The sequence below is a fragment of the Theropithecus gelada genome, chromosome 1 (assembly GCF_003255815.1).
Source record: "Theropithecus gelada isolate Dixy chromosome 1, Tgel_1.0, whole genome shotgun sequence".
NCBI classification, from domain to species: Eukaryota; Metazoa; Chordata; class Mammalia; order Primates; family Cercopithecidae; genus Theropithecus; species Theropithecus gelada.
In genome coordinates, this window is record NC_037668.1 from 9812345 (window position 1) to 9836178 (window position 23834).

At 44.7% G+C, this 23834-nt stretch overlaps 1 protein-coding gene across 2 annotated transcripts; it reads left to right on the plus strand.

The window, feature by feature from the left end:
• Positions 1–944: 944 nt before the first annotated feature.
• Positions 945–23286, plus strand: TENT5C (terminal nucleotidyltransferase 5C). 2 transcript variants are annotated; one of them, XM_025361627.1, is made up of 2 exons: positions 945–1163; positions 17739–23286. In XM_025361627.1, exon 2 carries the CDS (start codon positions 17766–17768, stop codon positions 18939–18941), a length of 1176 nt encoding a protein of 391 aa, XP_025217412.1. In that variant the 5' UTR covers positions 945–1163; positions 17739–17765; the 3' UTR covers positions 18942–23286. The 2 variants fall into 2 exon arrangements, with proteins under 2 accessions (XP_025217412.1, XP_025217404.1); XM_025361619.1 differs by lacking the exon at positions 945–1163 and adding an exon at positions 1799–1991.
• Positions 23287–23834: the final 548 nt, after the last annotated feature.

Below are 23834 nucleotides of genomic sequence, written 5' to 3' on the forward strand. Positions count from 1 at the left end.
CAACATTGGCTACTATCTGATACATACAGCATTTGCCACACACTTTCTAACAGGCACTAGTCACTGCACTAATTGTTTCCCAAGTATTTTCTTAATACTTATATAACTCTACAAAGCTGTCCCATTCTTAGTCTTGTCCTACAGATTGGAGATGCAGATTTTTGGAGGGTTAGTTAAGTTACTTGCCTAAAGCCTTACAGAAAGTTTAAGCGGTGAATGGAGATCTCAAGTCAGATTAGTCTGAATTCAGAACCTGGGCTGTAAACCACTCGCTATGGAATGAATGGATGGTGTCCAAGCCCTGCCTGCATGTTATGTAACACACTGGACCAAGTGCTGTGGCATTCCGAGTGGGGCCGAAGCGGCTGCGGCTGTCGACATTGGCGATGGACTCCCCGAGGCCCTTCGTCCCACTAACTGCACACAGGTGGTCCCCGGGGCCAGAGAGCCGCCGGCGCTCTCTCCCCGAAGACCACGCCTTCACCTCCAGCCAGTTTGCTTGGGGAATCTGAAAGGTCCCCAGGGCCCAGAAACCATTAAGTTTTTTCCGACCTCGCAAACACACACCCCAGGTAGGTGTGGGCGTTAGCCGCCTCACTCCTGGGGGCAGGGAGAACCAACGCAAAAATCCCCAGAGAGGCGGAAGAAAAACCGGCCTGCAAGAGAACAGGATGGACATGGGAAAACCTTGGGGGAGAGAGAGTTATGCGGCAGGAATGGCAGAAAAGCGTACTAAGCAAAAAGAAAGGTGTCCCACTAACTCCGAAGTTAAGGGGTTGTCGACGCACCCCCTCTGTTGCGCTTGCTCAGTGCTGCCTCCCTGTGCACCCCGCCCCTTCCAGCCGCTGAGGATTTACTCGTCTCTTGGCAACCATTCACCCGAGGAGCCAATCAGAGGGCAGCCCTCGCCCCGCCCCCGCCGTCAGGACCCGGCGGAAGGGTGCCGAGAGGACTGGCTCCGCCCCGCCCCGCCCCTGGCTCCCCCGGGAGGGCGGCTCAGGGGCGGGGACGGGGGCGTGGTCCCGCCGTATAAGAACGGAGGGGGCGGCGGCGCGGCGGCTCACTCGGTGCCGCTGCCTGGGGGCTGTAGAGGTCGCGCTGCTCCTGCTGGGGCCTGCCCACGCCAAGGACCTTCCTCTGTTGCCTCCTCTTCCATCGCCCAGGTGAGTCCACGATCCCCTTCTCTAAAGGTGCGGGGATGCGGCGGCAGCCCCAGTGAGCCGCGAGCTCTGCTCTGGCGGGGGTCCGCCCCCCGCAAGCGGTGCTCAGGTCTTTGCCCAGCCTGGTAGGGGGCAGGCGGACCCGAGGGGAGCTGCGGACGGGTGCCGAGACCCGGTGCTCCTTTCCCCTCCTGCTCCCTCGAGGACCCCCGCCCCTGACACAGCGGTCCCAGAGGGCCAGAAGAGACGCTCCGAGAGGGAACTACAGCTTTCCAGAGACCTGGGGCTTGGCAAACTCCAGCGAGCTCCTGCTCCGCGCGTCCTGCGGGCTGCGCGCTGGCTGAGCGCAGGCAGGGCGTCCGAAGAGTGTGTGATCTGCGTCTCCGCTCCTACCTGGATCAGACGACGCCCCTGCCCCCCTTCCTGGCTTGCAGTCCCTCGGGCTCGTCCCGACGCTCCGGCTGGCGCGCACACCTACGCCAGCCCGCGGAGTGCGAATTCGAATTCGGCGGTTTCACTAGGCGCAGTTGGAGACGCAGCGGTCCGGGGCTTGGATCGGGGAGGGGAGGGGAGGGGCGCTTCCTAGGCTCATTGCCAAGTCCTGGGTTTTAAGGAGAAGGGCGGAGATCCTTAAGTTTAATGCACTCACTCGACTATGGACACCATGAGCAGCAAAGGGATCCAAGCCAGTGACTTGTGCGCTGCGCGTCTCTCGGAAACTTCTTGGGAATGCGGTGTCTGTGAAACCTGCTTCCTCCCCTTTTGAAAATGAAACTTGCTTACTGCGTAGGTGAAAAGCCACGGCGAGAGGGTCGACTCGGACGGATAGCGGTGCGGCTGCCCGGTGAGGTGTCGCAGTTCGGGGACTCCCTTCGCACTGGTAGCGAGGCAGGAGGGAGCAGGGTGGGAGGCGAGTCTCGGAGGAGGGTGACTTATCTGAAGAATACAGGTTGGTAGCCTGCACACCTGAACTCAACGCCGGCGGGCGAGAGAACCAAGCAGCGCTACCTCTAAGTAAGGGCGTTCCCCTGGAGAAATGAATGCCTGGCGAGCTTCTGGAGAACCCACTGTTAGGGCTGGACCCTGCGGGAGGGATAGTGTCAGCTGCCTTCCCCTTCGGCCTTTTTTTTTTGTCCGGAGGTAGGCGTTTCTAGGGCTCTAACAAATTCCCTGGCTTAATTAAGTCAGGGCCTGCTTCCTTTTTAACATTTGTTTTCTTACGGAGATATAAAGTGCATACAAATGAAGTGCTTAAATGCGCTTATAGTAAGAAAGCTTTTATAAATACTATGTGCATAATTATTCGTATTGTGACAACTTGGTCTTCAGGTTACTTTGTAGGTGGGTTAGGAGACTGAACCAGCCCAGGAAATAAAGTTAGGGTGATTAGATCCTCCCAAAGTACACTCCTGGCTGGCTCAGCTGCCCTCTGCCTGCAGGAAGGAGGGTGACCGTTGTTGGCCACAGCAACCTTTCAACGTGAGTAACTTGGCAAGGAAGTGAGCCAGGAAGTAAGTTGGGCAGCCGCAAGAGTGGTAGGAGAGCTTACCCAGAATGTTACTGTCTTAAATCCCCAAGGGTATCATTGAGGGTGTGAGACCAGCCACGTTAGGTCCTGCAGTGTTAAAGGGGGAGGGGGATGGGGAGTAAAGAATGCTGACTTTTCTCTGGGCTTTTAGGGAAACCTCTGAGCTGGGCTGCAGGGGTTCTGTCCTTTGACATTCTTGTTTGTGAAGATGGAAAATGATCTCTGGAGTCAAGCTTAGTTTATTTCAGATAACAAACTTTTTCTCTTAAGGTATACCCATAGCTTTAGAGTACATATATTCCCAATAAAGAGTTTTGAGGAAGATTTTGGTATATTGTATATAATTGTTCAGGTAGCTATGCGGGGCGGCGCGTTGAGGGGGGGGTGTGCTCCCATAACGAAGTTTAAAAAAAAAAACTCTGCCAGGAGGCCTCTAAATTGTTACCAAAACAAAGGCCCCTAATTTCATAAGCAACTTTAGTGAGCACATAGAATTAACAGCCATATTCCTTATGCTGTTTTTTCCACAATACCTACCTTGTATCCAGGGATTAAATTCATGTAACTCTGAAGGAAAGGATTTGGCTCTTGGCCTGCTTGGCAGAGGGAGCACGACTTAGTTGTGCACCTGTGGCTGTCTCTACCTGGTTTCTTCTGTTCTACTGTGAGCACAGGTAGGCACTGAAATCTCCTGAGTTCCAGAGGCCCGTCCCCACTCAGCCGTATCTCCCCATAGTGCACACATTCAGCCCACATCCTCCTGTGTTCAAGGCCGGAGCAGATCATTCACATCTCGCACTGCCGGTCAGACAACAGAATTCCTCATATTTCTGGAAGTCCAAGGAACAGCGCAGCGGTAAAGATAACTTAAAAGTGGACGGTAGTGCACGTGTTTTCACAGTACCTTTAACCAGACACATTTGATAGAAAATTTTAAAACTTCATTTAAAAACTTGTTTTTACTGCTAAAGTACATAGGACCCTGTCTTCATCTTTTGTTTCCGGTCAATGTTGTGTTCATGGAGTTACCTACTAAAGAATGGCAACCCAAAGGCTCTCGGTGGATGAGTTGAACCTTTTTTTTTTTTTTTTTGTATTACCGAGAGAAGTCGTGGAAGCCCAAAACTAGTTTCATGAGTTTAAGCTAAACTTGTGTTTTGGGATTTCTTGGTTTCACACCTGTCTCTGCGTGTAACATTTGCTATTTTGTGTGCATGTGTGTGTGTTTAGGAGTTAAGGAGTAATGTGGAATGTGAGGTTACTTGGAATAAAACATTACTTGGGTTAGATAAGGTCTGTTGCTTTTTGTGTTGTCATTAAACAAGGTACTGTAGGAAAATGCTTCCTGCCATCTTGATGTTTTGACTATAGTACATTAAATTGGCATAAATTGTATTATAATGAAGCAGACACCTCTGTGTTTAAAGAAATGTTCATGTGTTTAAAGCTGCTTGAGTACATTAGTACTGCTGATTTCTTGTGATGTTTTCAGGCGGTAAGATCTCTCAAACGTTTTTACACTTTCATTGCAGGCCTCATAAAGAAGCTTACATTTGGAATTCAAATAGTTTAGAGGAAGCATCTTTATATAGCTCAACTAGGTAAGGAAACCTTAAGAATTGTTTAGAATTAATAGATTTTGTACAGCTGGCCCCTACAGTCTGTTCTAGAACTGTTTGAAAACTTCTTGGAACAACAGGAAAAAAAAAAATATGAAAAAAAATTGCTGATGTTAAACAACTCTCTCCATGTAGTATGTTTTTTAGTTTCGGAGCTTGAGACTAAAGTCTTGGAGTCTTGGTCACAAAACTGCATGGAGTGTTGTTTATTTCTTGGATAACCGTGATTGAGTCAGTAAGTAGTTAAGTGCTTCCTAGGCAGTAGTTAGTGCCAGGTGCTGAGGACGCCAAGGCAATGGTGTTTGGAAATGCCTCTGGAAGAGCTCTGGATGCGAGAGGAGCTGGGCTGGCTTTATCACACAGTCGAGGCACTCCGATTTCTCTCATTAGTCTCAGCCACTGGCATATGAGCGCCGGAAAGCGGGGTCTGTGCTCACTGCTGACTCCCCAGTGCCTGCTTGTAGAGCTGGCCTGGCACACAGAAGGTGTTCTGTCATTTGGATACATGTTCAGTTGGCGGCTTGCAAAGAGGGAGGTGTACTTGAAGTGGGTGTCCTCCTGGTGGACTGAGGCAGGCAGGCCAATGGCTGAATCCTTTTAAGTAGAGGCCACAGGGGTATAGGTTTGGAGCTGAGGGGCAGTGACTAGCTAATTGACCAACAGCTGAAACTCCTCAAGCTGAGCTCCAGACCCACTCCCTTAAGCACTTCCCATCCTTCCCACCCTCCCTGACACCAGCCTCACATGGCTCACTCAGCCTTTTCTCTCTGTTCACTCAGTTGCTAGTTCTGCTGATTCTTTCTCTTTTTTATTGTTTCCCACTGTCATCACCGACCTGGTTTAGGGGCCCGTAGACAGCAACTTGATGAGGGCAGTAAGTGAGTCCACCTCCTCTGCCTCTGGCTAGTTCTACAGTCCGTACATTGGGAACTCCATCCAAGCGCACAGGGACTGCCTGCACCTCTGGAAGCTGAGCCTCCTCTTCAAGACCGTGCCTTTCTTACTCTTTACTCTTGACCGCCCCCATGGCGAGTCTCCCTAACTGCCCTTCTTTGCCTCACAGAACAGATACTCATATCTGCACAAAGGAATGCTACTCCTTTCTCACCAAACGTTGAGTCCAGCTTCAGGCCTTTCCCACAGGCTTCTGACTGAACTTATCCTGTCTGAGGACCCGCTCATTTCATACCTCGCTTCATTAATACTTTGTTGTTGTTGTTGTTTGTTTGTTTTTTTGAGACGGAGTCTCTGTCACCAGGCTGGAGTGCAGTGGCATGATCCCTGCTCACTGCAACCTCCACCTTGTAAGTTCAAGCGGTTCTCCTGCCTCAGCCTCCTGAGTAGCTGGGACTATAGGTGCCCGCCACCACACCCAGCTAATTTTTTGTATTTTTAGTAGAGGTGGGGTTTCACCATGTTGGCTGTGATGGTCTTGATCTCTTGACCTTGTGATCTGCCTGTCTCGGCCTCTCAAAGCGCTGGGATTACGGGTATGAGCCACTGCGTCCGGCCAATACTTTCTTACAGTTCTGCCTTCTACCTTCTTTTCTAGTTCTTAAATTTTATCTTTGATTGGGTAAGCACGAAGTCCCATACTGTTACCATACTTAGCCTCCTGTGAAAACATTTTGAGAAGAAAATTATCCATGAACCTGCCCACACCCTCTTACATTGCCATAAGTGTCTCTCAACTTGTTTAGCCCTTGCGAAGATAGAAGAGGTAATCCTCCACCTTGCCTGGCTGCCTGCCCCCGATCCCCAAACACGGTCTATCCATCACTGCCCTCTGCTCGTCGTAGTTAGAGATGGGTATTAGGATCTCCACAGCTGGCCAGTGCTGTATGGACTTGGGCAGTTTCAATTGCCATTCCTGTGGAATAACTGCAGCGCAGCAGTAGCAGACAGAGGACTGATCCAGAAGCAGAGATGACGCATACACTCATCGAGTGCCTGATATGTGTCTAGAGGCTTGCTTACAGCTAGCTCAGCTGGAGCTAGCGCTGCTGCTATCTCCTGTGCCCAGGCTGTTTGTCATCTTTTTACCTCCTCTGCCTCTGAGGCTGACTTTAGCTGTGGGGAGACCTGGGCTCTGGTCCTGGCAGAGCCTTTACCTCTTCAGTCTTCGGCTTCTTCATTATAATAAGGACAATAAATTAGATCAGTGCTTTCCAGTAAAAATATGAGAGACACTATTAACTTCCTAGTAGTCGCATTAAAGAGTAGAAGTAGGTGAAATTTGGCCAGGGGCAGTGACTCACACCTGTCATCTCAGGACTTTGGGAGGCTGAGGCAGGTGATCCCTTGAGTCCAGGAGTTTAAGACCAGCCTGTATGACACAGCAAGACCCCATCTATATAAAAAAAATTTTTTTTTTAATTAGCTGAGTGTGGTGACCACATGCCTGTGGTCCCAGCTACTCAGGAGGCTGAGGCAGGAGAATTGCTTGAGCCCAGGAGGTCAAGGCTGCAGTGAGCTGTGATCGAACCACTGCACTCTAGCCTTGGCAATAGGGTGAGACCCTGTGTCCAAGAAGAATGAAATCCATTTTAGTAAGTGTATTTAATCTACATATCAAATTTCATCATTTCAGTATGTAGTCAGTGTAAAAAATCTAAATGAGACAGTTTACATTCCTGTTATCATATCCTTGATAATTCAGTGTGTGTTTTTGCACTTATAGCGGTGCCTACTGTATTGGGCAGCATAAGTCTAGACCATCAGCAAAAATGTTTCACTCTCAAGTTCTGATTCTGCGTGTGTGGGAGGCAAGAGTTAACAACCCAAAGTTATGGAAGGAGAGTATGAAGCAGGATATAAGCTCCACAGGGCCAGGGATCTTTCTCTCTTTCTTCCCAGGGTATCGCAAGCTCCTGGAGCAGTGCTCAAAACACAGTAGGCACGCACATTTTTGAAAGAGTGAAAGGAAAGTCAGTTATGCTAACTTACTGACATTCATTCACCCTGTGCGTCAGACTTGACACTAAAACACATGGTGTTGGATTCCTAGCCCAGTGCCCATTCTCTCATTTTTTATAGTTTCTTAGAGAATAATAATAAGGCAATAGAATTTCAAGGAACTGCTGATAAAATCTTCTGAGACTGGCGGGGGACCAGGACTCAGTTTATCAACAATTAAATTTTATCAACATTTAAAATTTGAGTGAAATTGCAAGAGGAAATAACATTCGAGTCAAAGGTGTTTGAACTGTCTAGTGACAGCACATTAATTACTTGATAAATGCTAAACATGGGCTGCTGCTGTGCGCAGTACCTGGAGGCCCGGAACCTGCAACTTGAATGCCAACTCCTAAGGGAAGGACCCATGCAAAACCCAAACCTGGACGGAACTGTGCCCGTAATTAGCATCTGCTCTGAAATGGAGGTCAGCCCACACTTAGACACGTGTGAACGGGGTATGTTTATGGTCTAACGTATGATAAGGGTGGCATTTGAGGAACTAAGAGTTGCTTGTCCCTTTCCTGATAAGGCCCAGCCAGGGAAGCTGCTAGTGATTAGACAGGACTTTTAACTGACTGAGGTCTTCCTTTTGGACAACTGTTTAAAGCTGTAGGCTGGAGAGTTAGATGGTAAAGTAGCCGGTGGAAGCAGCCTTTGATGAAACCCCGAGGGAGGCTGTCAGCTCTTAAACCCTGTGGATTGCGTGTAAACTGAGTCGTTCTTACAGTAAGCAGTCTCCTCCGTAGGAATCATCTCATTTTTCTCAAGTCTAGGCGATCTCTAGAACAGAAAGGCAGGCTCTCTTTGGGGAGCTCTTTAAATGAATTCAGACCAGTAACACCTTTGATTTAGAGAGAAGCAGTTGATGGTGGGAAGGTGGTTACCAAGTAGCAACAAGGATTATTTCCATTTCGAGTTGTGTGTGTAGCACTTCATGCTGACACCTTGGAAAAAAATCAAGGCTTTTATGCCCAGCTTCCATCTAAAGATGTCTGTGTTCTGACCTTGTTAATATTTCCATTTGCAACCACGTCAGAGTATTCCTTTCAACACTTGAACTTGTGTGGCATCCCCTGTTGTAATATCTGGGCCAGTGTTTTGATTCTGTTTGCTGTTTTGCGGCCACAGCGTTGGTTCTTCCAGCGTTATCTCTCCACCCACACTTGCTTAAGCATCCTATTTGCAAAGGTGGGAAAGAGCTTTCCGTTTGGAGTTGTCATTGGTGGGTGTCTATGGACGGAGCCCAGTGATAACCTTTCGGACAGTGTGTTGGCTTCTCACTTCTCAGAAGTGAGAATTTATGGAGGCCCCTTAGACAGCCGAGATCACAGCCTGGTTCTGTGGCCTGCCTGGGTTTCAGTCCAGGGCTGCTTTCCACAGCTCATGTGGGAATCTAACCAAATTTTTTGACCCTAGTAAACATCATTGGTAAATGGCTGGAGGATGATGATAACCTTGAGGAAACAGAATGAGACTCTGGCTGGATGTCATGGAGCTGAGAGTGAGAAAAGACCAACTGTGGGGTTTGTTGTGTCACTGACTTAGAAATGTTTTCTCTGGGCACAGCTTTGTGGCCTGGGGCAGTTATTTCTTTAAACTCAGGTAGAATGTGTTGCGGGCATTTAAGTGGGCAACTGTAAAAATAAAGTCTTGGAAAAATAGTGAGCATAGGATATATTTTATTGGCCTTTTAAAAAGTAAAGCATTATTTTATCTGGTTTTATTGCTTCAGGCCATTCATACTCTGAGCTCCTTTTCCATGTACGTGAAACACTCGAGTGTCTGTTATCTGTAACTTTCATGTGTTTGGGGCTGTGGAGGAGTCTCCAGAATGCGGCCCCCTCCCTTACTGGGGGGTCAGGCCCTAGGGAGGAGCTGGCAGACAAAAGGCTTCCTCAGACTGCCTCCAAACCCTTCCTAGATAACTTCTGGCCTTCATCCCACAAGGAATTCAAGGAGTAAGGGAGGATTATTTTTTTCAGAAGGCCATATCCATGTTGACCCTGGTTTTTCTCCTTTCTGCCCAATTATCTGCTGCTGCACATGCCAAGCAAAATGACCAAGGTCCTTGGTCATTCAAAGCGCCTGGCTCTTTTCTTATGGGTGAAAGGGTCAAGGGTCAAACTACATGCGTGTGGGGGAAGTGACAGTGTCCGGTCTCAGGTTCAGCATTCATGAGGTCCCGTGTAGGTTCCAGACTTTCTGCTTTCAGTTTTGTTCCAGTTCTCCTTCCTAGGCTGGCCCTTTAAGTCCTGGTCACTTGCTGCAAATTTATCAACCATTTCTCTGTAGCTCAGTTGGGTTATTGGCTTCTTGGTCTGAGAAGGTTGCCATCTTGACTGCAGCTTGTGTCCTGTTCTGTTGCTTCATCAGCCTGTCAACACTCTGATCTCCTAGCCATCAGAGCGACTCTCAGTAGTTGTTCCTTTATTCCACGAGCAAAGCAGCATGCCTTTGTTTTCTGGATCAGGATCAGCCCATTCCTGATCATCTCCCTCCTGTGCCATTAATTTTTCCTCTTGTTACTAGTTCAGCAAGGCGATTGTCCCAGCACCTTCCACTCTTGGGTTCTCTCTCTCTTCTGGACTTGGTTTCTCTAAAACCACTGCTCTGCAACGTAGCCAGCATCTTGGAGTGCCCTGGGAAGTTAGGATCCTAGGCCTTCTTCTCCCAGCCATTGTTCCTTTAAAACAAATAGTAGCATAACGATGAGCATTTCTACACTTAATCACTTTCAGTTCTGGTGGCTCCAGCCTGGAGTTTCTGTGCTGACAGTTGTTAGATACTTCAGTTCTAAATGCTTCTCCGTTGCTTTCAGAATTTGCCATGTGGCCTTACCTCACTCAGGTGGCCTTAGTGGTCTAGCCAAACTTCTTTCCTAGAATCTTATTTTTAAAAAATCTTTATACCTTCCTTCCTTTTCTTTCTACTTATTGCCATCTCCTTCCTCTGACCACCTAAGCGCAACCAGCTCTTCTTCAAGCTCCCTGCCCCACCAAAGCTATCCACCTTTTAGGAAGACTCTTAAATTCCTTTTCTGCTACTCACCAGCAGTGCATCTTTGGACAGTTTACAATTTGCACATCCTCTCTGTTCTCCAGTTTTCCCATCTGTTAAGTGGGGGAGTAGGGGGAATGGTATATTTTATAGGGTTGTTATAGGAATCAAATGATTGATCCAGACAGAGCCCTGAAAGCACTGTTTTACTGCCTATTTGTGATGTTGTAAAATAGTTTGGTGGCTCATTAGGGTACCCGGCTAAATATCTAGTCACATTTGGTGTCCCCTGGCCATGGCTGTGGCTGCCGCTATATGAAGAGCCCTTGGAGGGCTCTGCATGTATTAGCACCTGCTGGAGAAAAGGATGTGGGCAGAACTAGACGTTTATATTATGAAACAATTGATGTGCTCCCCTACTGAGAAGTGGGATTTCCCACACACTGTGGCAATATATTATCTTCCTTGGTGTCTCTGGCCGGGTGGGTGGAGGGGAGCGCCTCTAAGCCGCCTGGCATCTTTTGCTTAACTGGAATCTGCACAAAAGGAGAGAGTAAAGACTGACTCCAGCTTTTTGTTATCTTCAGTGCATATGGTGGGGATGGGGCAATGGAAAGATTAGGTGTCACGGTTACATAGTGAACAGAAGGTTGCTGTGTCCTTTTTTGTTAGGACTAATAACGTCTGTTTTAGAAAAGATCACTTTAGTGGCGTTGAGAACTGGTGATCCCAGTGCACATGTGGGTTGTGACATGTGCTTGTCACTCTGTGTCCACCTCCCATCCACCATGGCAGACCTTGAGCTTGGTGGGAGGGAGTCACCAATTCCCAGACACTCGTCTTGCAATTGGGGACCTGGGGTCAATTCGCTTAATCTTTTCTGAACCTTATTACTTAATTTGTGAAAAAGGGACAGTTGTCGCTTCCTTAGAGTGCCTATGAGGATTAGATGGGAATTGATGTGAAGTGGCTCATACTGAGTACTATTTCATTTGCTTTGACACACACCGCTACACCCTTCATTTCACAAGTGAATAAGAAATAGTCTCAGAGTCGTGGTTCTCATTCATCTTGCTAAGGGAAGAAGTGGGATAGGATAGCATGAAGTATATCGCCACCACTTTTACTTCTGCTTAAATTCTCCAGGTTTTTATATATAATGGAATGGTCTCTTTTTGTCTAAAGCTCTTGTACACGGCGGAGCGGTTTGTGTGGAAGATGTGTGGGAAGAGCCACAGGTGCACGGGTCCCCTGTTGGCCAGGAGCCAGGGCCCACAGGTGTCTTTGTTCCGTGTACACACTCCTCTTGGAGTCTGCCACCAGGCTTGGTCCATTGCCCAAGATTCCAGCTGTTACCCTGGGTTAGAAAGTTTTACTGGGAAGAACCACACATTTGAGGTAACATCCAGAAACTGTGAAAGAGAATTTGTTACCAAAGGAATGCTGAAATGTGTTTGGTTTTCTTTTGTATTCATAAACCCTCAGGAGAGTCAGAAGAAGGTAACGCTTAGTTGCCTCTGGACTGCTGAAAGCCCTCAATAGCTGAGAGCCTTAGTTCAAGCCTGAGCATTTTCCTGAAATTTTCTAGACAATCATTTCTATAGCTTTCATGTTAAAGATCACAGACCTAGACTTAAGATATATGCAGTCCTTAACTTGATAGATGTATGTCTCCACACATACCAAGAACCTTGTGGACAGTTTCTATGTCTAATGCCAGGCACAAAATAAGAATTAGTGTTGCTTTGACCAAAGACCTGCGTGCCAATGTTATAAATGCTCACAGTTACCTCCCCTCCAGCTTGTGCACCTGCCTCTCCTGCTCGCCCACCTTGGGTTCCTCACACTTTCATCGTGTTTCTGGAGTTCACTGGCTAGTCCAGAAATCTAGATAAGCTATGAAGCAGGACTAGAAATAGCTTTTTTCCCCCCTCTATTTAATGCTCAAACGTAGGTTTTTCAGACCAATCTGCGTTGAGCAGCTCTGTCCTGAGCAATGGGAAATGATTAGATTAGACATCAAACTTTTTCTCAGGGACCTTGGTTTAACCTTCTGGCCTAGTTTGTCTTTTCCTTTTTTTGCTGCTGTCTCTGCAAACCTCTTTTTTTTTCTCCCCCACCTTCAGTGTGTGTATTCTACCTTTACTGCAGTCAGATAACCGAAGAGAAGGGAGTTCGAAAGTACCTGAGATAGTTGGTCATCTTGAATTGTCAAAAACAAAACCTGAATTCTCAAATCTGTAGGAACAAAGGATGGTTTCCACCTTTCCCCATTTCTACTGTGCAAATACAATTAATCTGTTTCTCAAACAGTAAAAGGGAAATCAAACACTTTAGTTTGAATTTACTAGGCTTCAAATTAATTTGTTCTCTATTTTGTTAATTCTGCTAACTAGAATTTGCCTTTAACCAGGGCCTTTCATGAATTGGGAATGTGTGTTCCACGTGATTCTTTTATGTGGGGATTATATCAGTGTTGATTTAACGTGGTTAATTAAAACTAAAAACTGTTGGACTAAGCACTGATGTGTTATCTAAACACTGAGGGCCTATGACTTGGATTTATTCTAGTAATACCAGTGTTTGTCTAAGTAACTTAAAAATGTACTTTTGGTATTTGAAATTGTTTGGATGAGTGAGGGACAATGAAGAATCCCTTTCTAATAGGCACAAGTGACTTATTTAATGCTCTTCTAATGAGCTAAGCACTCAGCCTAAATTTGTGTCTCCAGTGGCTTAAACTCCTCTCTGTGTAAATCATGGTAAATTGGGAAAGTGAAAAACTCCACCATGGGCTTGGCATTCATCATGTCCCACACTGTGCTTTTATACAGACTTTCTCCCCCAGAATTTAACTCCAGTATTCATATATGTATGAGAAGAAGTTGGCATGGAAGATGCTAACCACAGGCATAATGTATTTCTGAAAAAAGTGTTTGTTAAAGTTTTTGCAACTGTAGCCAGTAACCAACTTAACAGTATCACAAGGGTAGCTCCGTGTTTGAAGTGAGAAATAGCAATTCTGTGAAACTGAAAAAAAAAAAATTTCTTTTGGTTAACAAACGTTGAATGAGATGAGAGGAGATGGATTTGCGTGATTTAGAGAGTTTGAGGGTTTTTTAAATGAGCATCTTTTAAAAAGGATGAGTAGAAACTTGACAGAAAGGCATTCTAGAGAAAAAAGTCTCTCTTCCCCTGTTCATCCCCTTATCTGTAGAGATCAACATTTATGTCTTGGAGAGGAAGCTTCCAAGTGTATTTAATTTTGGCACATGGATGTGGGAATGCGGAATGTAGGGGGGAGGGGAGGAAAACGGGAATTGAAGAAGTTACGTAAGGCAACAGATGAATAGAAGGCTCCTAAGGGAGAAGCTTTAGGACATGGATCATAAGGTTTTAATTTTTCTTCAACTAATACATATATAGATTCCAAATTCAAAGGGTACAAAATAAGTTTTCTTCTTCTAACTTTGAATCTACTTCTCCCAAACTAGAGGAAGTATTTGGTACAGGCTGTAACTACTACCTGTGTATGTTTCCAGAGACTTTATATGCTTGCGTAAGCATAGACTTGAACAGTTTTGCTGTTAACAGTTTTGCTATTAACTTGTTTTTCTATTAATGAGTCTTGATGAGCATTTCACAGTCATACAGAAAGAACAGCCATCTTGAATTGTCAAAAACAAACCCTGAATACTTAAATCTGTAGGAACCACTGCATGCATTTCTGTTGTTTTATAAACACATCAGCTCATTTAGCCATCTTCTATTGGTGAATACTTATAGCTTTATAAATAATTCTCCAATGAATATTTTGTGTATACTTGCAAATATACCAAGGATAAAATTCAAAGTAGAAGTAGAATCCCTATGTCAAAGAGTGTATCTCCTTAAAATTAAGTGCCTTATGTCCAGAGAGAACCCACAAGCAGTATACTAGTCTGATTCCCACACATCAGACTTACTGATCTTTGCCCATTTGATAGATAAAAATGATACGTTGAGGTTTTAATCTGCCTGTCTCTTAAGTCAGGTTGTGACTGTATTATGTGTTTGAGATGTAGTTTGTGTCCTTTGTGTCTTATCTGTTGGGGTTCTTCTGGTATTTCTGATTTGTTGAAGCTCCTTATTCATTAAGAAAATGAGTACTTTGCCTCATGTTACAAATATTTTTCCAACTTTTGCCTTCTGACTTTATGGTGTTTTTGAATTATATAGTCAAATATAGCCATTTTTGAGGCTTTTAGGTTTTACGTGACTTATAAAAACAAAAACAAAAAAACTACCCACTGTGTGTAAGTATATATAAACGCATTTCCCCCTCAGTACTCTTAGAATTTCATGCTTTTACATTCAGTCTTTGATCTGTCCAATCTAGATCTTAGTTTGGCATGAAATAGGGAGCCCCTTTTATTTTTTTCTTTTTGATAATTTAGATAACCATCCAGATGTTTTTCTTCACTTTACTATTCTAAAATGCCTCCTTTAATTATATACTAAATCCCTTTACATATCTGATTTTATTTCTAGATTTAAAAAATTTTGTTCCATTGATTTGTTTTTTTGGGCCAATAACATGCCATTTCAATTATTGTGGTTTTGTGATATCTGTTACAGGCTAGTATGTATCATTCCTATTTTTCACAATGTTTTCTGGCTATTTCTGCCTCTCCTACCATATGAACCTTACAAATTCTGTCTAAAACAAATTCTAACTTTGAGTCTACTAGAAGTTCACATACTTTAAAATATATGAAAATTCTCAACCTGGTGTACTTCCCCCCACCAAAAAAAAAAGGCTCATAGCTTCCAGACTATCACCAGTCTCAGATGTCCCTCCTCTAATGTTCAGAACCACGGTTCTAGCATAGGCGTGACTTTAATCCTACAAGTCGTCTTTTTGAACAACTCCTTAAAAAAAGACTTGAGTCAGAATGTATTCCTACAGTTATTCTCCTCTGTAACATTATTGAGGTTCTGGCTGGAGATTTTTTTAAAAAATTGTTGCTTGTATCTCAAGTACTGATTGCATTACTGCCTCTGGTTGCCGTGTGACTTCTCATGCCTGTGTCATAAAGATGAGCCTTGAAAACATAACAGGTGATTCACAGTAGCAAGTGAGTTGTATTTCTTTAGGTAGACCAACGTACCTGAAATCTATAAAACCCATGCCACCAAATCATAGTCTAGCTGTGGTCACAGTAAAGCCAGTGCCATAACTTTCTGTAATTATTTGAACTTAATTGTGTAGCTCAGGGTTCTCCACCCTCCAGACCACGGGGCAGTACCAGTCCGTGGCCTGTTAGGAACTGGGCAGCACAGCAGGAGATGAGTGGCAGGTGAGCGAGCATTACCACCGCAGTTCTGCCTCCTGTCAGATCAGCAGCACATTAGATGCTCATAGGAGTGTGAACCCTAGTATGAACCGAGCATGTGAGGGATCTACGTTGTGCCCTCCTTATGAGACTCTAATGCCTGATGATCTGAGGGTGAAACAGGAACAGGTTCATGCTGCAACTCTCAACCCCCACTTCCACGTCCGTGGAAAAGTTGTCTTCCACAAAACTGGTCCCTGATACGAAAAAGGCTGGGGACCACTGGTGTGGCACATACAGTGGACACAAATGTACTGTGTGCTAATCATGGGAGACCACAAAGAACTGCTAAGTGTTTAAAGGATATGGCAAAAAGAGAACTCTACTATCCCAAATCTGCCTTGAAACCAAATGCCAGTCACATTATTCATCACAGATTTTGCTTGCGATCCATAACCTACGAGTGCTTTGTAAGATGATGTAGATAGCCTAGGACTTTTTAATGCTGTTCAGAGACACTTTTGTCTTCCCCTCCACAAGTACTCTGTAGCAAGCAATAGAGCACTCATCCCCAGAGAGGTCCTGCAGATCCTGCTGTGATCACATACTCAGCCCACTGCTTTCTGCCTCTTGGCCCCAGCCAAGAGCTCATGTTCTCTTTCTGTTGGCTTGTGTCCCCTCTCTATAAGTGAACTCTGTGGCCTTCCTGTTCACCCCAACCAGGGACACCCTTTCTTCTACTTTTATATTACATTTTATTTCTACTACTAGAGTTGTCTATACCACACACTGCCTTGTATTGATACCTCATATTTTCACTACCTTCTTGATGGGAGAGCCTGAAGAGCTCATCTTCATGTACCTAGCAATGCCCTGACAACCAAGTAACAATCATAGGGGATCCCTGGCACCGGTGCAAGGCCAGAAATCCATGTTGGAACCCTAGGAGAATGCATGCCGATGTGTATTCAGACACAGCAGCTTCCAAACAATGAAACTGCAGAAGTCATTGGGATGGGTTTTGTGTGTGTCTAGCAAGTCAGAAAGGCGGAGGGGGTGGGAAAACTGTTCACAGTGAAATCTGAGGACAGCACCTTGACTCTTTGTTTTGGGTTTTACATCCATCTAGCAAATATTCGACTCGTGGCTCTACAGGCACCTTGACATTTTAATATATGAGTATTTGCTTTTATATATCAGGATTTCCAGGGATCCATTGTGTTTTATTTTTTGATAAGTATAACGTAGCTGAAAATTACTTGGGAAACTTTGTGGTCCTAGCAGATGAAGTGGTGTTTTTCTCCTAGTACTCAGTGCCGACTTTATTCTCCTCGGGTAGCTTTAAGGTACTATTTTTTTTTCCCAAGTCCACTTAAAGGTACACACTGCCCTGAGGAAGTTGGCCATGTCCTGTGTCGGGCATCGATCCTAGGAAGAGTGGTTCCACCACATAGATGACCTAACCTTTTGTTGACTAGAAATTTCGTCGTAAAAACAACTCCTTGCTTCTACCCTAGATGACAAGTACTTGTTAGGACAGACTTCTCCTGTAAATGAAAGGGACATGAGAATTTTGCTAAAGGAACATGCTTTATTCCAGTAGAAGGGGTTGGACTCCCACTTATTGGTGAGATGGTAGCCCAAAGTTGAGAATCCATCTACTTGTGGAGTGAAGGAAGTCGTGTGTGTGTGTGTGTGTGTGTGTGTGTGTATTGTATATTCTGTGTGTGAGTGTTGTAGCCTAGGTGTCAAACAGGTCAAGATGTGGTTAGGGAGCCAGAAAGCTGGAGAAGTAACTAATTCTTCTGCGGTCCTATATGGTTTGCTAACATTCTGTTTTCAGCACATTCGAAACACACTCTGTCTCAGCACACTCCACCCTCACCCAGAAAAAACAAGCAAAACAACACAACCCCAAACAAAACAAAACTATGAAGTAATCTAAAGTAATATGGAATGAGTTTGTGTGTTTTTGTCCTTCTCTGCGGAGTCACTGTTTTTTACATATTTAACTCATTGAGTCCTCACAGCAACACTGAGCAGTAAGTGCTATTTATCACCATTTTATAGGAAGATGTTCAGAGATTAAATAGTGAGTTCCTTGAGCTGCTTTGCCATGTAGAAGCGAATCCTAACTCTGTTTCTTACCCCTCACTTTCAGTTTCCCCAGCCAGAACATCCCCCGAAGATGGCAGAGGAGAGCAGCTGTACCAGGGACTGCATGTCCTTCAGCGTGCTCAACTGGGATCAGGTTAGCCGGCTGCACGAGGTCCTGACTGAGGTTGTACCTATCCACGGACGAGGCAACTTTCCAACCTTGGAGATAACTCTGAAGGACATCGTCCAGACCGTCCGCAGTCGGCTGGAAGAGGCAGGCATCAAAGTGCAGGACGTCCGGCTGAATGGCTCTGCAGCTGGCCACGTTTTGGTCAAAGACAATGGCTTGGGCTGCAAAGACCTGGACCTAATCTTCCATGTGGCTCTTCCAACAGAGGCAGAATTTCAGCTGGTTAGAGATGTGGTTCTGTGTTCCCTTCTGAACTTCCTGCCAGAGGGTGTGAACAAGCTCAAAATCAGTCCAGTCACTCTGAAGGAGGCATATGTGCAGAAGCTAGTGAAGGTTTGCACGGACACTGACCGCTGGAGCCTGATCTCCCTCTCCAACAAGAATGGGAAGAACGTGGAGCTGAAGTTTGTCGACTCCATTCGGCGTCAGTTTGAGTTCAGTGTGGACTCTTTCCAAATCATCCTGGATTCTTTGCTTTTCTTCTATGACTGTTCCAATAACCCCATCTCTGAGCACTTCCACCCCACCGTGATTGGGGAGAGCATGTACGGGGACTTCGAGGAAGCTTTTGACCATCTGCAGAACAGACTGATTGCCACCAAGAACCCAGAAGAAATCAGAGGCGGGGGACTTCTCAAGTACAGCAACCTTCTCGTACGGGACTTCAGGCCCACGGACCAGGAAGAAATCAAAACTCTAGAGCGCTACATGTGCTCCAGATTCTTCATCGACTTCCCGGACATCCTTGAACAGCAGAGGAAGTTGGAGACCTACCTTCAAAACCACTTTGCTGAAGAAGAGAGAAGCAAGTACGACTACCTCATGATCCTTCGCAGGGTGGTGAACGAGAGCACCGTGTGTCTCATGGGGCATGAACGCAGGCAGACCCTGAACCTCATCTCCCTCCTGGCCTTGCGTGTGCTGGCGGAACAAAACATCATCCCCAATGCAACCAATGTCACCTGTTACTACCAGCCGGCTCCTTATGTCAGTGATGGCAACTTCAGCAACTACTACGTTGCCCATCCTCCAGTTACCTACAGCCAGCCTTACCCTACCTGGCTGCCCTGTAACTAACCTTGAGACCTGAGGGTTTCCACAATGGCAACCCCAATAGGGCTAGGGCTCTCAGGTAGGGGAGCCTCCTTCTAGATGTAGGTGTTTGGCTTTTAAAGGGGAACTCAGCTCTGATTCTGCTTTTTTTTTTTTTTTTCTTTGTGTACCCATTGGAATGGGTCTACAGTGTATCATGAGCCAACCCTAAAAGGACCCATATTACAGTGCCACGTTGGAAAATGCTACAGGAAGCATGACCTAGCCACATCTTTCCAAGATAGACACTACCATGTCACGTCCCAAACGTTAGCATGTGGGGGTTGAGCTCTGTGCAGTAATCGACATTGGGAGAGTTTGGGCAGCGCATGAGAAGTGCTAAGCTACTTGTTTTCTCACTTGAGCCTGAGTAGGCTGCGTTGGCCCTCACTTGGGATTCTCAGCAGTTACGTGAAAGTTGTGCTGACAATCTCTTCTCTTGTATCAATTTTAGTCAGGCAGAAAATGGTAAACATGAGGGTGCTCTTGTGACTTAATTTTTGTTCAAGGGACTGAATTGCTTATGTTTATTCCCTGTCAGCAGAGCAGAGAATGTCATTCATCAATAAACCAAAGCCAATAGCTGGAGAATTGAGATCTGGTTGAAAGTGGTTTATGGTTTACATGCTGTACTATCCTGAGGAATTGCGAGATATTGCTGAGGAAAAAAAAAAATGACCTTTTCTTGAAATGTAACTTGAAAACAAAATAAAATGTGGAACATAATGTTTAATTAGAATTGTGCTGGTGGTAGTGGAAGGGAATAATTGTAAATAGGAAACATGAATGTTCATTTTTTTCTTTAAAGAATTCTTATTAAATGACTCCCTGCCTTTTTTTTCTTTTTTCCTCATCAGCTCTTTCATGGCTGACTTTTGTTTTATTCTTCCTAAGACTAAGGATTGTGCTGAGTCCAGAGTCATTGTGGTAACTGACATGAGGGTCTTCCCATGTTTTAATTGGAAACCCATTTTGGTCACATTCCAAGTATGACACAGCTGTTCTTCTGGAGTACTTTGGCTATTTTTTGTTTTTGTTCTTTTTGTTTTTTTTCAAAAATAGTAACTTCCTTCTCCAGGTGTGTTTGACAGCAACTCAATTCAGGAATTTCAGTAGAACTGAGTGACCTGTGGAACTGCTTTAGAATCTAACCTGCTGTCTTCGTGCTGTGTGTGAAGGGGAAAGTAGGGGGTTAGCATTAAGTTTGGCCTTGTGTGCATTGGTGCTACCAAGGCACTTTGAAATCATTCCAGTATATTTGGGAAGAATTGAGTGAATGAGAATGCTCTTCCTTATTCTGGTAGATTTGACTTGTTTATATTCTGCACTTTAGAAGGAAAACAGTGTTAATCTCTAGTCGAAAGAAAGCTTAGTAAATGAGAGAGTTCTAGGCTACTGTGGCTTTTTCCAGTAGATTTAGATGAGATTATGTGTTTTGAAATGTTTTGTGGGGTCCCTTAGCGTAACTTTAGGGCAGAGACACTCAATATTGCCAGCCAGCTTGGGTTCCAAAGTGATTTAATCAAATTCATGCTCCTGATTTTTTTTTTTCCCTTCCTTTGGCTATAAAAACCCAAAGCCCGGAGTGATTGTTTTCTCCTTGCTTTAAGCAATGAAGTTACCCTAATGCAAAAGAGCTTAGTAGAAAATGAGTGGTTTACCTTTTTCTAAAAGTATATTTTCAAGTTTATTCTGGAATGTGATATCTTGGTCCTCTTAAAAGCGGATCAGACATGACTGAAACTCAAGGCTTAGCTGGTATCTATGTTGTGCTGTATTAGGTGACTAGAAGCCACTTATTAGTGTAATCAGCTCCTGTTTCGCTGCGAGCCTTAGTTATATTTGAATTCAGCCGCTTTGAGTCAAGGCCGGTTCTAATTGAGGGGACCCAGGGTGCTTCAGTGTTAAGAGTGGGGCGATGAAGAGTGAACCCCGATGAAGAGTGATCCCAACTTGAAAACTATCTGGTCATTCATGACCTTAAAAAGCTGCCATTGTGGTCAAATGGCATGTGTTTGCACAAAAATGACAGATGTGTTTAACCAAAGCTTTGAAATGGGATGAAGCCACCAACAGAAGCACTTGCGTAACAGAAATCAGTATTTCTTCTACCTAGAAGGTTTGGGGACCAGAGTAATGAGGCACCAGATGGAGATAAGATCTGCATCAAGTAATTACATTTCCAGTTTGTCCTTGGGGTTCTTTCTGCTTATTATTATTATTTTTTTTTTCCTGTCTGGTGATAGTCCTCTTCTGAGGATGAAAGGAGGCACAGAAGTTGCAAGAAAGACCCAGTCCCCAGTCTTTGCCACCATTGCACCATGGTAGCCTCGGAGTCCCTTCACCTGATCTTTTTAGTCAGCTCAGATCTTTTTGTAGTTTGAGAATAGACATGTGTTCAAGAGCTATCAGGGTTAAAAGCTTCACTGACCAAAGCTGTACTTTTAAAACACAACCCCTGGGCTAGTGATGTCTCCACTTGCTCTGTGAGCCTTTTGCCAGCCTCAGAATAGGCGAGGTGACCTTGAATTTCAGGTCCCTGGAAATTCTAGCTGAAACCTGCCTTTCCTAATGCTCACACAAGCACCAGGTACCCTGAACTTATACTGCGTCCAGTGGTTCCTATTTTGTGTGTGTGTGTATGTGTGTGTATGTTGAGTAACATGAAACTTGGCAGTAGCAGGGGGCACTGAAGTTCACATGCAAGTTCTAATCTAAATTTAAGCAGTCTCTTGTTTGTTTCGGGACTCTGGTTTGACTGTTTTCTGATGGTTTCGGCATGTCTGCAGCCTGTTCTCCTAGCCTGCTGCTTGGAGTCAGGTTGAGCATCAGTGAGATGAAGACAGTACCTTTTCCTCTAACATTGGCAGAACAGCACGCACGGGATGCCTGACCTTGAGCTCTAGTCTCCCCTTTAAATCTTACCTTGGCAGTGACACACTATTCCTCATTCAATAATCTCAGTGCTGAAACTGAACTCTATTACTAATGCCTTCCAGTCAGAGTTCCTGATGGGATGCCTATGGGATGTGGTATGGCCCACACCTGGGGGACCTGGCAGATGGGGTGAGTTGGGTAAGGAAGATGATGCTTAGTTCCTGATAGATGCTACAGATGTAGTTTGGCATTTCAGTTTTTTCCAGTTTGATTTTTCACTGGGGTTTGAGTCACAGCAAGCTGTGTATGAACTTGTGTTTTGTGGTGACACATTAATAATCAAATTGCTAAAGCCCTGAATCTGCTTATTCTTCAGCTTCACCTCTGCACTAACCCCTCACCCTTATGGTACGTTAGGATTTTAACTAGTACTGCTTTGTTGACTTTGGGAAATGGTGCCACTCAAAAGCAACTTCCTAACTTTAGGAATAACTCCTTTGTAGTTTACTTTCTGGTACTGGTTGGTGCCTTGTATTGGGATACAGCTATATTCTTAGCTCAGATGTCCTCTTTTAGAGAGCAAAGTAGTTATCCAATGGTGAGAAGAGACCCTGATACTCATGGGGGCCATTCCTTCCTGGGTGTCGGACCAGGGCTCTGTGTCAGGCAAAACCTTCTGGGTGGATTCTGTAAGAATCCAGTTTCCAAGGTTAGATTCACATCCCTAATCTTGCAGAGACTAGAATTTCACAGCTCACTTTGGAGCATATTCGAATTCAACCAGTTAAGATCAGAGGACCAAGTCGTGGGGCCGGGGGGCGGTGTTGAGGAGTGGTAGTTTTAAAGATCTGGCAACTTTTCAGGATTATTTGTTGAGAACTCTAAGGTGAAGATCAGGAAAGAAAAGACTGTGTGTGTGTGTGTGTGTGTGTGTGTGTGTGTGTGTGTAGTTCAAGTGCCTAAATCTTGTTTACCTATCACTTTTTAAAAAATAATTGAAGTGTAAGCTAAATAAAATGCTTGGAGTTTTGCCTGGGCTTAGTGAGACTTGGTGCAAATTCTCGTGTGTGTTTGCATAGGAAGGTGAGATGACCATCTACTAAAGAGGAAGTAGCTAAATACGGATCTGTGGGTGTTTTTTAAAAAAACTCAACCTATCTGGTATTTTATTTTAATGGATAAAAATGTAATTTTCCTAAGGTAGCAACTTATTTCCAAATTAATATAGATGAAAAATAGATACCCATTAGACTGAATTGAAAGCTTTTTGTTCTATATTTGCATAGCCTTTGAAATATTAATTTCTTAGCAGTGCCTAGGAGGTCTGGGGTTTCCTCTTTGGTAGTGGTCATTAACCTTACTTGATGCAGATAAAATCACTTGTCAATGCAAAATGTGTTAGAACTTGATAAAGCTTTGAGTTTGAGAAATAAAAGTATATTTAAAATTTAAATAAAACTTGTCATTTATGCTCATTGATTTGTTTCTCCTCAATGATGAATTTATTTTACGTTTCAGGAAACATATTGAATAGAGATACGAGGCTGTCAACATCAGCCTTGGATACTTCTCTGAAGGACAGATGCTTTCTTTGGGGGGAGGGTTGTGTGGTTACCTTGGAGACCACAAATCCCTTAATATTTGGGCTCTTTTTCAAGGAGCCCAGCTAACATAAACTAGTCTTGGTTGTTGACCACAGCCTTCCAGCTAATACCCACGGCAGGTGGAGTCTTGCAGTCCGCCTTTGCTGGCACCTTGTTTGATTCAGTCCCCTTAACTTCTAGCCCACTTCAACAACAGCAAAGAAAACAACTTCAGCCATACATGTACAAAGACTGTAGTTTCTTCACATTTTTAAAGAAGTATAGAAGTGAACAAGTGATACTTGGCGTGATTGATCGATATTTGAAGGGTATAAAGAGATGCTATAGACTTTGGTTAGCAACCTTCCTCCTCATTCCTTTGATGTAATTCACAACAACCCCTGCCCACCCCAAGTCC